At 46.9% G+C, this 17,050-nt stretch overlaps 1 protein-coding gene across 2 annotated transcripts in view; it reads right to left on the reverse strand.

The window, feature by feature from the left end:
• Positions 1 to 2,723: 2,723 nt before the first annotated feature.
• The window catches only part of papss2b (3'-phosphoadenosine 5'-phosphosulfate synthase 2b), a 100,888-nt gene continuing 86,561 nt past the window's right edge, over positions 2,724 to 17,050 (reverse strand). For both annotated transcript variants that reach the window (XM_038822075.1, XM_038822076.1), the window contains 2 exons: positions 10,509 to 10,738; positions 2,724 to 5,280 (listed from right to left, as the gene is read on the reverse strand). In XM_038822075.1, coding sequence (XP_038678003.1) covers positions 5,139 to 5,280; positions 10,509 to 10,738 — 372 coding nt within the window. In that variant the 3' untranslated portion in view covers positions 2,724 to 5,138. The remainder of the gene's footprint in view (positions 5,281 to 10,508; positions 10,739 to 17,050) is intronic.

Raw genomic sequence — 17,050 nt, forward strand, 5'->3', positions numbered from 1 at the left:
AGATCAGTGTAAAGGACAGGCAAGGCTAGGTGACTGGGAACATTCATGGAGCAGTTGGGGGCGACGCTTCCTACACCCTTGTGAGAAGGAATTCTGGTTCTTTTCACCGGTCCACAAAGCATACTCAAGGGTAGACTTCTTTGCAGTTGGGAGAGCGGTGCTTCCAGGAATAGTCAGGGCGGAATACTCCGTGATAGCTATCTCCAACCACACTCCACATATCCCCGTCAAGGGCACCACTGACCATGATGTACCATCCCCCCTGGGTCTGTGACCGTCCTTGTCACTGTAAACATCGTCCCCTTACTAATCAGCTGCTCCCCAACCCTCGCCCCGTAACATGAAAGATACACCTGTCCTGCCCAACCCTTTCGTACCTGCAGTCGGTCCTTCTCCCTCAGGTGAGTCTCATGCAGGAAGACTATGTCGGCTTTCAAACTTCTAGAATGTGTGAAGGCTCTGGATCTTTTCACTGGGCCTTTGAGTCCCCTGACATTACAGGTGATAATCCTGATGGTTTTCTTTTGTCCCCCCCCCTTCCTGCAGGATCACCCATACTTACCTGGTGGACACGCCCCTGCGTTCCGGGGTTTCCCTTTGTTAGAGGGCCGTCCAAAATGGCCACGGTCACCATTCTCACCATGAGGCTGGCCCCTGCACTGAGGGGTTTCCCGTTGGGGGGCACCAACTGTGTGTACGCCAAGTGGGTGCGCCCTTGCACTCCAGGGTTTCCCTTTGTTTAGGGATCTCCAAAGTAGTTGCTTGCGGCAACATCCTGTTTCCTCAAGCCGTTCCTTACCTGCGAAAGCCAATCTGAAAACCAAACCTTTCTTCCCATTCTGTTCCTATTGTGTTCCTTTCCCCCCCACCCCCGACCCCTTTTCCCTGAGTCACCCCCTCCCCATACCCCCAATGCGTTCCTCCTCCCTGTCCCTGTGGATTGCACCCTCCGTCTTCCCGGCCAGGCATTCCCTCTCTGCCTTCCCGTGCTAGCTATCTCTGCTAATGTGCCCCCCGTCCTGGGGCTGGTCTAGCCCTTAACCTACACCTGCTAACTGTCTGCTTTCCCTGCCTGTTCCTCGCCCTCACTTGCATCCCCCTGTCCTTGCCCTTCCCTGTGAACAGGTCTTTTTGATCAGAGCGAGGCAGCAGAGTCTCGCGCACTTCCTCATCACAGATCTCACAGCCCTCCCACTCGGCTTCAACCCGCCACGCTCCAATAATGATCCACCAAGGCTGTCTGCAATACTGAAACGTCAACATGGCCAAATGTGATTTCAGAATTTGGACTCAATTGGGCCTAGTTCTGAACAGGAGCCTCACAAATTCTGCTTGTCAGACACCGTTTATAATCAACACTTCTCAGTACAGATGAAAAAGAACTTAAATACTCAGAATCTGGATGTTTAAAAACTCAGAAATTATGGAAATATTCAGCAATTTTTTGAACAACTGTGAAGACAACAAAAACCCCAATCCTTAGGAATTTCATCAAAGGCCATCCACCTGATTCACTTGTCTACTCACCGTCATTGCATAGAAGGGTAATTCTTTGGTGAGGAGGCATATCAGGATATCACAAGGGTGTGATAATGCTAGCTAAATGCAATTACATTTCCTCTCGTCTTACCATTGTTATTTCAGATATGAAGGAGCAAATTTAAAACGGAGTTGAGGAGAAACTATTTCTCCCAAAAGTTTGTGAACCTGTGGAATTTGCTACCCGGAGTGCGGTGGATGCTGGGACAGTGGGTAAATTTAAGGAGGAGTTAGACAGATTTTTAATTGGTAATGGGTTGAAGGGTTATGGAGAATGAGCAGGATGGTGGAGTTAAGGCCAGGATGAGATCAGCAATGATTGAAAGGCGGGACAGACTAGATTGGCCAAATGCTTAACTCTGCTCCTGTATCTTAGAAATTTATGATCTAAGGTGCTGACAGTTTTCCTATGTATTTCCACCATTATCTGCCTTCATGTCACACGTTTGGTGGAATTACTTTAGCATTGGTCAATCTAGACGAAGTAAAATGTAGAATCCGAATCCCTACAGTACAGAAGGAGGCCATTTGGTCCATCATGTCTGCACCGACCCTCTGAAAGAGTACCCTAACCTAGGCCCACTTCCCTACCCCATCTCTGTAACTCCGTCTAACCTTTCACCAGTAAAGGGCAATTTATCATGGCCAAACCACCTAACATACACATCTTTGGACTGTGGGAGGAAACTGGAGCATCCGGAGGAAACCCACATAGACACAGGGAGAACTTGCAAACTCAACACAGTCACTCCAGGCCGGAATCAGACCCGGATCCCTGGCTTTGTGAGGCAGCAGTGCTAACCGTTGTGCCACCATACCGAAGTGGGAAGCGGTGTCCAGTTATTTGTAAGCCTTTCCAGGGATGGGTGGCGGGTGGTGTCGATGTGGATGAAGCACGGCGCGAGATTCTCTGGCCTCCCAGTGGTATGTTTCTCTGCGGCAGGAGGCAGCCCGCCGTTGGCAGGAACCTTCTGGCTCTACTGCTGTCAATGGGATTTCCCATTGAATCCACCCCACACTGCCAGGAAATCCATGGCTGGTGTGTGTTGTTGGCAAGACTGGAAGATGCCACTGGGGTGTATCTGGGAAGAGCTCTCCCATGATGGATTTAATTCACATTGGGGCTCTGAATTAATACTGGTAGAAACGATCAGTGCTTACTAAACGACAACACAGTGCACAGATAATGCTGATTAATTTTTATTCATGTAAACAGTACAAGATTATATTAATGTGAAGATTTAGCTATACCATATATATGAAAGGCATACAAGGTTTGTATTGGTTAAGGCACAATGTGAAAGCCATTCCATATCTAAAAATAAATATATATTTCTGGTCATTTGATGGAAAGGCACTAATGGATACAGTTGATTAAAGCATAAGCAGTATTCTCTAGAAACTAAATATACCTGCTGCATTAACTGCTTGGTGTTTTGCTGTAGCCATTATTCATATTGAACGTATATTAAAAACCCCTCAAGCATCTTTGGAAGCATACCATATTTTTCATTAAAAGTCAACTCATGTGAAACTTAAATTGAAAAGTTTCTTCATTTAGTTTGTACGAGTCTGAGTAATATTGTTGGTGCTGGAAACCTTGTGTGAATATTTCCGGCTATCCTCTCATTCTCATACACTTTCTTGATTCTTCGCCTCCTTTTTCACCTCATCCAGATTTGCTTCCTCACTTGGCCAAAAAGGACATTATAATTTGTGGACCTGCCCAAATCCTGTGTCCATGGTTTTCAAATCCACCAACAAGAGGCGCAAAGGGGAATGAATTGAAATGTCCAGTTTTTACTTCCCAAAATGCAAAATGTCACTGTTGCCTGACATTTGGCTAATAAGCAATCAAACTTATCCAACAGAGGAAAGCGAGCATGAACCTGAATTGTGAACCTATACTTGCTTCGCATACAGAACTTAGTCTGACTGAAAAAAGAGACATACTGTCAAAGCTTTTCGTCTTGCACTCATCAGAATAGATTCACAAGGATACCAATTTTTAAAGGGAGCAACAATTTATACTGCACGAGAAAAGAGTGCTGATTGGTTGGCAAGCGGACCCTGATTGGTAGAGACATTGCTATGGAGAATGCTGGTTCCTTAGCTTGGTAGTTAACTATTCCCTGGGGCATTCTCCACGCTGACACCCCTACCAATCAGAGTTCACATGCCAGCCAATCAGCACTCTTTCCCCCTGCAGTATACATTGTTGCTCCCTTTGAAATTTGGTATTCTTGCACCTGTCTTTTTGAGTGCAAGACAAAAAGCTTTGACAGAATGTCTCTATAACGGATGAAATTTCCTGGCTGGTGCTAATGAAAATTTACATATGTCTACTCTGGTGTGTAGAATGTTTGATTTGGATTCGGTCTGACCCTTGTCAGTGTGAACACAATGCAACGCTTTGAAGCAACGCTGGGGAGAAAAAAAATGACATCCCTCCCTCCAACAGGACAGACAGGATTTAAAACATTAATTTAATTAAAAGCAATGCCTTTATTAAGTGCGGTAGCATTTGAAGAAAGTACCGCCAGTTGGAGATGTACTGAAGTGCACCAACCTCCTGTTAAGAATTAACATCAAAAATGTTGAGGGTGGGGGGTGGCAGTGGGGGGCACAAATTATTTAATGATTCTGTGTTGACTGGAATTATTCCCATTTAAAGGCATGTCCTTCCTGTATCCGTGGTCTGTGTGCTTTGCTATTGTCTCTGTTCCCTTATCTGCTTGGTAAGTTACAAAGTCAACATTGGACAGATGGGAGTATGGGGCAAGGGTTTTTAAAAGTAAGACAACCTGCAATCGGAAGAGGGCAGACTGTGAATATAATTATCAAAAAACATGTTCAGACAATGCTCATGACGACTATGACATTCAGGATTATCAGGTGTAATTATCAACCCATTAACTCCTCAGCTCTTGCAAAACCAATATAAAATATAAAATTACTTCAAAGCATCTCAGTACCCAACTGTAATGCAGATGGCAAGGATATCATTCTGCTAAACAGGTACGTGCCATTTGTACAGCACATCAGGGAAAATATGGACTTGCATTTGCTACAAATTTTACTATTCACACATTCTATGCAAGGTTACAAGGGACCCGGCAACAGTCTGACACTTTAGAAGTAGATTGCACTAAAAATGTCCCGTTACACACCACATGTGAGGTAATTCATCTTAATATAATCCCCAATAGGAAACACTTAGAACAGTGTTGCAGCCACTTTGAGAACGAACACCTTATAGTGTTAAAACATCTCAAATTGTTCCCATTTGTGCCTGGCTATTAGTTTATATATAAATATGAAGCTAATGGCTACAGCAATGGGCCAAAAAGAAATTTTCATTTATTTTAATACAATAAGGAAATAAATAGCATTTTAAAAATTGCAATGAACAATAACCTATTTTCCCAGCTAGGTTTTCTTCTGTCACTTGGAAACCAATCGGTTATAACAGTAAATCAACTCCAATTAAGATTTAATAATTGCATGAAATAGGAGAGCATAAAGAAGGAAAATTGCAAGTGAGGAAACAGCTAGCTGACATTTCACACTCCAAAAACTGCCCTTTGAATCATCAAACTTTAATTGTTCTTTTCCAGTGAGGAATAATATTCAGTCAGTATCCTCCAAGCCTTGGGAGCCATGAAGCCATCAGGTGGATTTTTATTTTCACGAGCAAGCTGTCTCATGCGAGTGCCAGAGATGAAATCAAAACTTTGATGTCTAAAATAAATAGCAATGAGATATATTAGCGAAAATTGCACTTAAAATTGTCATCAATGAATGGTAGAATATGACAATCATATGAAACTGATGGAGTAAAGCTTGTTTCAGATAAACTGGTGACGGTGAACTGGGCGACGGTGAACTGGGCGACGGTGAACTGGGCGACGGTGAACGGCGACGGTGAACTGGGCAATGGTGAACTGCCAGTCTGACTTACAGCACTGAGTGTTATTTTCCATTGTGAAACATGGGCTGTTGACCAAGTATCGCTTGTTTATACCCTACTGATCATGATACATTTCACTGCAATTGGCTCAGTCCGCATTTCAACCAAACTTTCATCAAACTGCGCAGTTAGCCATTTAATACAAGACTTGTCAAAGTTAAATAACTCGGGGGTTAATAATAATTTTGATCCTAGGTGATGTAGCTCGTTTTATGAGATACCATGGCCGGGATTCTCCCCTACCCGGCTGGGCGGGGGGTCCCGGCATGTTGGAGTGGCATGAACCCCTCTGGCGTCGGGCCGCCCCAAATGTGCGGACGTCTCCGCACCTTTAGGGGACAAGCCCTCACATTGAGGGGCTAGGCCCGCGCCAGAGTAGTTCCCGCTCCGTCGGCTGGCGTGAATGGCCTTTGGCACCACGCCAGCTGGGGCCTAAAGGACTTCACCGGCCGGCATTAAGTCCGCGCATGCGCCGGAGCGTCAGCGCCTGCTGACGTCATCCCGGCGCATGCGCAGGGGAGGGGGTCTTTTCCGCCTCCGCCATGGTGAAGACCATGACGAAGGCGGAAGAAAAAGAGTGCCCCCACGGCACAGGCCCGCCCGCCGATCGGTGTGCCCCGATCGCGGGCCAAGCCACCGTGGGGGCACGCCCCGGGGTCAGATCGGTCCACGCCCCCCCAGGACCCCGGCGCCCGCCCGCGCCGCCGGTAAGGTAGGTGGTTTGATCCACGCCGGCGGGAGAGGGTTGACAGTGGCAGGATTTTGGCCCATCGCGGGCCGGAGAATCGCCGCGGGGGCCCGCTGACCGGTGCAGCATGATTCCCGTGCCCGCCGAATGTCTGGTGGCGGAGAATTCGTGACATGGCGGGATTGACGACGGCCCCGGGCGATTCTCCGACCCGACGGCGGGGTTGGAGAATCCTGCCCTATAATTCAGATAGATGAGCTGAACAGGCTTGGGTGGAAGCTGTTAAATTCTAGCCTTGGATCAGTTTTGGCACACTTGCCTCGGATGCAGAAGTTTGCTGCTTAAGCCGCACTCCATAAACTTGAGCACATAGACCAGACTTACACAGAGAGTTGTTAGGTATATCACCACATACCGAGCCGGACGGGTCCTTAAGGACATAGCTGCTAGACTGGGACTGCAGCAGGTGGTGAGGGAACCAACAAGAGGAAACACATGCTTGACCTCATCCTCACCAATCTGCCTGCTGCAGATGCATCTGGCCATGACAGTATCATTAGAAGTGACCACCACACAGTCCTTGTGGAGACAAAGTCCCATCTTCGCATTGAGGATACCTTCCATCATGTTGTGTAGCACTACCATCGTGCAAAATGGGATAGACTTCGAACAGATCTAGCAACTCATGCCTGGGCATCCATGAAGTGTTGTGGGCCATCAGCAGCAGCAGAATTGTTTTCAACCACAATCTGCAACCTCATGGCCCGACATATTCCCCACTCTACCATTACCACCAAGCCAGGGGATTAACCCTGGTTCAATGAAGAGTGCAGGAGAGCATGCCAGAAGCAACACCAGGCATACCTAAAAATGAGGTGTCAACCTGGCGAAGCTACAACACAGGACCACTTGCATGCCAAATAACATAAGCAGCAAGTTATAGATAGAACTAACTGTTCCCACAACCAATGGATCAGATCTAAACTCTGCAGTACTGCCACATCCTGCCGTGAATAGTGGTGGACAATTAAACAACTCACTTGAGGAGGAGACTTCACAAATATCTCCATCCTCAATTATGGAGGAGCCCAGCACATCTGTGCAAAGATAAGGCTGAAGCATTCACAATAATCTTCAGTCAGAAGTGCTGAGTGGAAGATCCACCTCGGTCTCCTCTGGAGTCCCCAGCATCACAGATGTCAGTCTTCAGCCAATACGATTCAATCCACGTCATATCAAGAAACAGCTGAAGGCACTGGATACTCCGTAGACAATGGGCTATGACAATATTCCGGCAATAGTACTGAAGACTTGTGCTCCAGAACTTGCCGTGCCCCTGTCCATGCTGTTCAAGCACAGCTACAACACTGGCATTGTCCCGGCAATATGGAAAATTTCCCGGATGTGTCCTGTACATAGGAAACAGGATAAATCCAACCCAGCCAATTACCGCCCTATCAGTCTACTCTGCATCTTCAGCAAAGTGATGGAAGGGTTCATTAACGGTTCTATCAAGCAGCACCTGCTTATGCAACAACCTGTGCACAGACACTCAGTTTGGGTTCCGCCTGGGTCACTCAGCTCCTGACATTATTACAGCCTTGGTTCAAACATTGACAAAAGAGCTGAATGCCGGAGGTGAGGTGAGAGTGACTGCCCTTGACATTGAGGGCAGTATTTGACAGAGTATAGCATCAAGGAGCCCAAGCTAAACGGGAGTCAATGGGAATCAGGAGGAAAACTCTCCGCTGGCTGGAGTCATACCTTACACAAATGAAGATGTGAAGATGGTTGCGGTGGTTGGATGTCAATCATCTGAGCTCCAGGACATCACTGCAGGAGTTCCTCAGTGCAGTGTCATAGACTCAACCATCTTCAGCTGCTTCCATCATAAAGTCAGAAGTGCAGATGTTTGCGGATGACTGCACAATTATCAGCACCATTTGTGACTCCTCAGATAATGAATCTTTTCATGTCTAAATGCAGCAAGACCTGGACAATATTCAGCTTGGGCTGACAAGTGGCAAATAACATTTGCACCACACAAGTGCCAGGCAATGACCAACTCCTCCTAGAGAGAATCTAACCATCACCCTTTGACATTCAATGGGATTACCCATCACTGAATCTCCCACAATCAACATCCTGGGGGTTTACCATTGATGAGAAACTCAACTGGACCAGCCATATTAATACTGTGGCTACGAGAACAAGTCAAAGGCTAGGAATCCTGTGGTGAGTAACTCACTTCCTGACCCCCAAAAGCCTATACACCATCTACAAGGAGCAAGTCAGAAGTGCAATGGAATACTATCCATTTGCCTGGATGAGTGCATCTCCAACACTCAAGAAGCTCAACACCATCCAGGACAAAGCAGTCTGCTTGATTGTTACCCCTTTCACAAACATTCAATGTCTCCACCAATGATAAACAGTGGAAGGTGTGTACCATCTACCAGATTCACTGCAATAACTCGCCAAGGTTCCTTATCCAGCACCTTCTAAACCCACGACCACTGCCATGTAAAAAGACAAGAGCAGCAGAACCTCATCACCTTCAGATTCCCCTTGAAGTCACTCACCACCCCGAGTTGGAAATACATCGCCATTCCTTCCCTGTTGTTGGGTCACGACCTTGGAACTCCCTCCCTAACAGCACTGTGTACCTACACCTCAGGGACTGCAGTGGTTCAAGATGGCAACTCACCACCATCTTCTGAAGGGCAACTAGGGATGGGCACTAAATATTGGCCAAGCCAGCAACGCCCACACCTCGTAAAAATGAATAAATGAAGTGTGACATAAAAGATCGCGGGGCAGTATTTTAAAGAGGATCAGGAGAGATCTCTCTGTCCTGGCCAAGGTGTATCCCTCAGAGAGCCTCACAAATGCAGATTATCTGCTGATAGTCAAATTGCAATGTTTTGTAGTTTGCTGTGCGCAAGTTGGCAATCACTTTTCTTGCATGACCACATAAAAAAAATATTTCATTGAAAGCAAAGTGCTTTGGGACATCCTGAGGTCACAGAAAATTCCACATCACTTTTTAATACTCTAATAGATGTGGGCGTTGCTGGGCGTGCCAGAATTTGTTGCCCATCACTAATTGCCTTTGAACTGATCGACTTGCTGGGCCATTGCAGAGGGCAGTTAAGAGTCAACCACATTGCTGTAGGCCAGACCAGGCAAGGATGGCAGATTTCCCTCCCTTAAAAGCATTATTGAGGCAGATGGGTTTTTAGCAACAATTGTTGATAGTTTCACGGTCACCGATACTGAGGCTACCTTTATTTATAAGAGCTATAATTCCAAATTTAATGGAATTTAAATTCCATCAGCTGACGTGGTGGGATTTGAACCCATGTCCCCAGGGCATTAGCCTTGGCCTCTGGATTATTAGCGCAGTGACTTTACCGTTACACCTCCATCTCCCCAAATCCCACCTGCATTTTGGTGTAAAAGGATCTCAAGAGTGGTGCAAAAAGTTGCTTTTTGTATCCAAAATGTAAGTTTTTTTCAGAACCAAAACAATGGTATCCGCATCCCCAATCATTATCACAAAATGGGGAAATAATGTACAGTTTGAAACTTCCGAGCCAAGAATGTTGTAATATTTGTATCTGTCATTCACCCAATGTAATGTCAAATTCAGCAGTAAATTATTTGTGCTTGTTCGTATGTATAATTGTTGGTGGGGTATGGGGTGGGGAGGGGGGGGGGGATTTTGGCAATTGTTAACTTCCAAGAAGTGTTTTGCTGAATACCTTTTTGAAGCTGAATCTCAATGGTTAAATGCATTGTCTGGTTCCTGCTGCTCAGTGTCAATCATTGTCCTGATAATTGCCACTTTAACGTTGTCAATTGTACCAGTACTGAGAGGAACGCACCTCAGTAAAGTTTCATTTTTACAACAAGAGTTTGGGCAGAGTCACTCTCCTTTCCTACATCATTGGTTACAAATCCAAATCCTGCATTTGCTACACATGCTATAATGGCTGGGATTTGTGTGTCTCTTTCCCTACTCCTGCTTACTTGCTCCGCACAATGCACCCTACATCCAGAAGGGCAAAGCATTCCACTGCTTTATTATTGCTGTTTTATCATTGGGCATGTTTATGAATGCTTTACTTTCTTTCAACGGACTGAGCGAGCACCAGTTGAGTGGTCACAGGAGCTTTTGAGAAACAGACTGACCAGGACATGTTGAAAAGCCAGAAATTCAACTGCAATGCATGGAATTAAAGATTGAACTGTCGCAGTTCCTTACATTTGATTCATCTGGCTTGAAAGTGTGTTCTTGTACCTTCTTACCTTTCTGCATCATAGAAATCCATGCACTTCTTATCCTTATTGTATGCAGCAACTCTGAAAGGTATGATCTCCACAGACGTTAGACCCGGTGCCATGCTCAGAACCTTCCCTCCATGTGTTGGCTCATACATATCTTTCTTAGTCAGAGGATGAGGCATGCCTGCAGGATCACGGCCTACAATGTAGAAATTGGCTCCAGCAATCATGCGGGACCTGCAGTGCCACTGAACCTGAAAAAACAAACAAACAGCACTATTATCAAATAAAGGACAACAACTCTCAATAGATCCCAGTGACAATTAGCCAACTGAACAAGTGAGCAGCATCAATGCCATCTGTTGAAAGCACAAACCAAGAGCTTGAATTTCCAGGGTTCTTGTTCTGCCTTTATCAATCTGTTGTGCCTCTCGCCTCAATGTAAATGCCAAGGCCAGAGCTCCTTACATAGGCTAAAGGGATGGACACCAGTGTCATTGGGGCTGAAAGGTTTCCAATGGCAATTGGTCTGGCAGAAAAGCAGTGCATGGGGGTTCCACTTCAACTCGGGGTCTGACACACAGTACACCTGAATTGGGCAAACTGGGTGCTGGCAGCAATGGAGACAGAACAGGCATCATTTTGCTTCTTTATGTCTGTGCCTGGATAGTGAGTGCTGAGAAACAGTATACACCAATTCAAAACCTAGACCTATTCTCACCTAGACCAGCAATTTCTTTAGAGCTTTCTCCCACTTTGTGCCATAGCTTCACTGGAAATGTGATGGAAAACTGATAGAGTCTAGTTTTATTCATATAGATGGCAGTTGAATGAATATAGCTAATAGGCAAAAATATTAAAAGAGTCTTGACTGTGGAAACTCAGTCATTGTCTCCTACAATGAATTAACCACTGTATTCCAGTGTATTCAACATTGAGAACGTATTGTTCTCTGTCTAATCAACTAATCAATTCTTAATGTCTCTGCCAAGCTGTGAAACAGAACAGAAAGTGTGAGAAACAAGTCCAGTAATTTTCCTAAGACTGTGCACGCAGATGCTGAGCTAGCTTTGATGGGCAGCAGTCAATCTTAAGTAATGTCCAATGTTTGATTAACAAATCATCTTCTAAGTAACAGACATTCATTTGATCAAACCAGGAGGTCTCAGCTGAGAATTAGAAGCCAATGGAAGTAAATGAGGGGTTAAACCAGAGATAAGAATTCCCTTAAAAGTAGGACCTCGTGGTCGAGGTCTTTGTTCCTGAATTCTTGAATCATCCACCTGTTTGTTTAGGTTTAAAGTGATTTCTTTGTGCTTATGCTTTTTGCCAAATGCAAATTTTTAATGTATTGTTGATATTTTGTGTCTGAGATTTTATTCAGTTCTTTTTTTTTTAAATATAATTTTTATTGGAATTTTTTACAGAAAATATAAAACATAACGACAAACAATGAAATGCAACAAAATAACCCATAATAGCTGTACCACCCCCAGACCGTATCGACGCATGTATCCCATCCCCCACCCCCCCCAACCCCAATGAACAACAAAAGAACTTAAAAATAAATTTAAATTAAATAAACAAACATAGTCATCGTCCGCCCCTCCCCCCCGGGTTGCTGCTGCTACTGTCCCCGTACCCTATCGTTGAGCCAGAAAGTCGAGAAAAGGTTGCCACCGCCTAAAGAACCCTTGTACCGACCCTCTCAGGGTGAATTTGACCTTCTCTAGCTTAATGAAACCCGCCATATCATTGATCCAGGTCTCCACGCTTGGGGGCCTCGCATCCTTCCATTGTAGCAAGATCCTTCGCCGGGCTACTAGGGACGCAAAGGCCAGCACACCGGCCTCTTTCGCCTCCTGCACTCCCGGCTCCACCCCAACCCCAAAAATCACGAGTCCCCATCCTGGCTTGACCCTGGATCCCACCACCCTCGACACCGTCCTCGCCACCCCCTTCCAGAACTCCTCCAGTGCCGGGCATGCCCAGAACATATGGGCATGGTTCGCTGGACTCCCCGAGCACCTGACACACCCGTCTTCACCCCCAAAGAACCTACTCATCCTCGTCCCAGTCATGTGGGCCCGGTGCAGCACCTTGAATTGGATGAGGCTAAGCCGCGCACACGAGGAGGAAGAATTAACCCTCTCCAGAGCATCAGCCCATGTCCCGTCTTCGATCTGTTCCCCCAGTTCCCCCTCCCACTTAGTTTTCAGCTCCTCTACTGACGCCTCCTCCGCCTCCTGCATAACCTTGTAGATATCAGATATCTTCCCCTCTCCGACCCAGACCCCCGAAAGCACCCTGTCGCTCACCCCCCTCGCGGGAAGCGAAGGGAATCACTCCACCTGCCGCCTAGCAAATGCCTTTACCTGCAGATACCTGAACATGTTCCCCGGGGGGGGCCCAAATTTCTCCTCCAACTCCCCCAGGCTCGCAAACCTCCCATCAATAAACAGGTCCCTCAGCTGTCTGATGCCCGCTCTGTACCAACCCTGAAATCCCCCATCAATGTTCCCGGGGACGAACCTATGGTTCCCCCTTAACGGAGCCTCCATCGAGCCCCCCACTTCTCCCCTATCTCGCCTCCAAATCTTGAGGGTAGCCGCCACTACCGGACTCGTGGTATACCTTGTAGGAGGGAGCGGCCACGGCGCCGTTACCAGGGCCCCCAGGCTTGTATCTCCACAGGACGCCCTCTCCATCCGTTTCCATGCTGCCCCCTCCCCCTCCATTACCCACTTGCGCACCATCGACACATTGGCCGCCCAATAATACCCCGAGAGATTGGGTAACGCCAGCCCCCCCCCATCTCTACCCCGCTCCAAGAAGACCCTCTTTACCCTCGGGGTCCCATGCGCCCAAACAAAGCTCATGATGCTGCTAGTAACCCTTCTAAAAAAGGCCCTAGGGATAAAGATGGGCAAACACTGAAAAAGGAACAAGAACCTCGGGAGAACTGTCATTTTGACGGACTGCACTCTACCCGCCAACGATAGCGGCACCATGTCACACCTTTTAAATTCCTCCTCCATCTGTTCCACCAGCCTGGTAAAATTAAGCTTATGGAGAGTCCCCCAACTCCTGGCCACCTGCACCCCCAGGTATCTGAAACTCTTCACTGCCCTCTTAAATGGGAGTCTCCCAATTCCCTCCTCCTGATCACCCGGGTGTACTACAAATACCTCACTCTTGCCTAAATTTAACTTATAGCCCGAGATGCCCCCAAATTCCGCTAACAGCTCCATCACCCCCGGCATTCCCCCTTCTGGATCCACCACATACACCAGCAGGTCGTCCGCATACAGCGATACACAATGTTCCTCCCCACCCCGCACCAGACCCCTCCATCTCCCTGACTCCCTCAACGCCATAGCCAAAGGTTCAATCGCCAGTGCAAAGAGCAAGGGGGACAGGGGGCACCCCTGCCTGGTCCCACGGTAGAGCCTAAAGTACTCCGATCTCCTTCCATTGGTAACTACACTTGCCATCGGAGCCGCGTAGAGCAGCATCACCCATTTGATGAATCCCTCCCCGAATCCGAATCGCTCCAGCACCTCCCACAGGTACCCCCACTCAACTCTATCAAACGCTTTCTCCGCATCCAGCGCCACCACTATCTCCGCCTCCCCCTCCACTGCCGGCATCATAATAACATTTAGCAGTCTCCGCACATTCGTGTTGAGCTGCCGTCCCTTGACAAATCCTGTCTGATCCTCGTGTATCACCCCTGGCACACAGTCCTCTATCCTGGTGGCCAGGATCTTCGCCATTAACTTAGCGTCAACATTGAGGAGCGAGATAGGCCTGTATGATCCACACTGCAAGGGGTCCTTATCCTGCTTTAGGATCAGAGAGGTCAGTGCCCGCGATATCGTCGGGGGCAAAGCCCCCCCCTCCCATGCCTCATTGAAAGCTCGCACCAACAGGGGGCCCACCAGATCCGCATACTTTTTATAAAATTCCACCGGGAACCCGTCCGGCCCCGGCGCCTTACCTGACTGCAATTGTCCAATCCCCCTGACTAGCTCCTCCAACTCTATCGGCGCCCCCAGCCCCTCTACCAGCTCCTCTTGAACCCTTGGGAACCATAGCCTGTTCATGAAGCTCTCCATCCCCCCTCTCCCCATCGGAGGTTCTGACCGGTACAGTTCCTCGTAGAAGTCCCTAAAGACCCCATTTACTTCTGTCCCCTACTGCACTACATTCCCACCCCTATCCGTCACTCCACCAATTTCCCTCGCCGCATCTCGCCTGCGGAGCTGATGCGCCAACATCCTGCTCGCCTTCTTCCCATACTCATATACCGTGCCCTGTGACCTCCTCCACTGTGTCTCCGCCTTTCTGGTGGTCAACAAGTCAAATTTGGCCTGCAAACTACGCCGTTCCCCCAGCAACCCCTCCTCCGGTGCCTCCGCGTATCTCCTGTCCACATCCAGGAGCTCCCCCACCAGTCTCTCCCTCTCCTTCCTCTCCCTCCTTTCCCTATGGGCCCGGATGGAGATCAGCTCCCCCCGATTTTATTCAGTTCTTATTCAAGTGTATTCAAATGAGTAATTAGCAATAAAGTTGTATTTTCTATACCTCCCACCAACCTGACTACCGATTCTGATTAGTAGGTAAAATAAGAATCCCACAAAAACCTGCTAACCAGAGTCAGTTCGGGAGGTGAAGTGAGACAAAGGCACAGGAAAACACACAGTGGGTAAAATTTGACGTTAGTTGGCTGCAAATGAATAGCATCAGAATGGCCTCTTAATATGCATCCTGCTTAATGTCAATGTGAGAAACATCAGTAAGGTGTGTAACTGGGAGGCGGGTCTCTGATCGTTTTTCCTTCCACACAGCTATTGAATGCTGAGACACAATGTCACTGCTCCATTCCTCCCTCCCCTTCATCGTGGACAGCGGCAGGGTACAGTGTCCAGTAAACCATTGATTAAAAAGATGCCTGTACAATGAATTCACTGTTCATGTTGGGCAGCAGGGTACTGGAGTTGTAGAAGATGTGAAACAAATGAAGCATTGTTATTGTTCATGTATCATGGTGTTTCATTTCATTCTGCCTTGGTATATATGGGGTTAAGAATCAGGATCACACAGGAAGTGGCCCAGCTAGTTACAGGGTGATCGTGTGAGTTTGCTCGACCAGTAGAGGGCCTTACTCTCCCACCTTGCAAAGCCCAGTGAGGCTACCCGTCTGTGGTGTGGAGTCAGAAAATGCTTGTTTATATCTGTTCAAATATTCAATTCAAATACACCCATTTTGTTGGTCTTTTGTGGATACGTTTGATTGTCACCTATTTTGTTGGCTTCTTGTTTGAAAATGCCATCAGATTATTTACCGCCCTGTTTCCACTGGCATTTGGGCTGCTACCATCTTTATAGCAGTCTTTAAACGTGATGCCAGGGTGTTCGCCTGTTTTCGGCAGGAGGCCATTTTGAAATGTGATTTGGAGTCTTACAATATACATAGGACATTGATTATTAAGATACAATGGTCAATGTGTGCCTGTTTGTTCCAATGTCTAGCAGCCTTAAAAGGGGCCACTGAAGGTTTCCCAAAAGCAACCCAAATCAAGACTTTAAGTTTTACTGAACCAAGAGGAGCAAAAGGCTCCTCTATAGCCCCAGAAAAATATTTTGGCTTGTCGTCGGGCAGGGTGGCCCCTCCCCCACCTCCAATCACTTCCCCCTCAGCACCCAGTCCCAAAGTCTCAGCTCGACTCACTTAACAGCTCTACTGAGCACCAGTGGGTCACTGGTGTGGTGAGTGCAGCTCCCCGGACCAGTTTTACGCAGCAACCACAGGCGAGCAATAATGGTGTTCCTCACCTCAACCCCCACCTTCGCACTAATGTTAAAATTTTATCCCACATCTTTACCGTTTCTCTGTTCCAGTCACCTTTTTGAAAGACATTTCTGAGTCTCTTTTGTTTAAATTGAGCAACTATGAGAAAGAGATGATTAGGCCAGCAAGAGAGATGGCCATATTACAGTTAACATTCAGTGACCTTGGGTATGGTTCAGTTCACACTGAAGTATAATGTAGCAGGACCAATTGATAGTTACTTTTTATCTTCTTGGGAGAGATAATTAGGCCTGTACGTATTGTAAATCTTCAGTGTATCACTGCTTCTGTTCACTTATCCATTTACTATTTTAAAACGTTGATGGGCAGTTTATAGTCTAAGGCATTACCAATAGACTGTTCCTTCTATTGCCTTCCAAAGTCAGAGAGGATCATCTGAACATAAAGAAAGAAGAAAGATCTTTACATTTTTATTTTGTCTTTCACAAGCCCAGGGCATCCCAAAGCAGTTTACAACTGACATGAAGGTAGTGGTGTCCGCAGCATACAATAACAGGAGCCCAATTCTTATGCTCGACATACAATATGGAGATTAAGGGCGAGTAAATGTGTGCTCTGGTTCAGAGGGAGTGAAGATTTGCTGACAGGAAACACTGGACCCCAGAAAAAGACATTTGGAGTAAAGACCCTATAAACTTAACTGATTTGCCACTTTAAAATCAATGAAATAAGCCTGGCATCTCACAAGTAT

This window comes from Scyliorhinus canicula, chromosome 16 (assembly GCF_902713615.1).
Source record: "Scyliorhinus canicula chromosome 16, sScyCan1.1, whole genome shotgun sequence".
Classification (NCBI taxonomy): domain Eukaryota; kingdom Metazoa; phylum Chordata; class Chondrichthyes; order Carcharhiniformes; family Scyliorhinidae; genus Scyliorhinus; species Scyliorhinus canicula.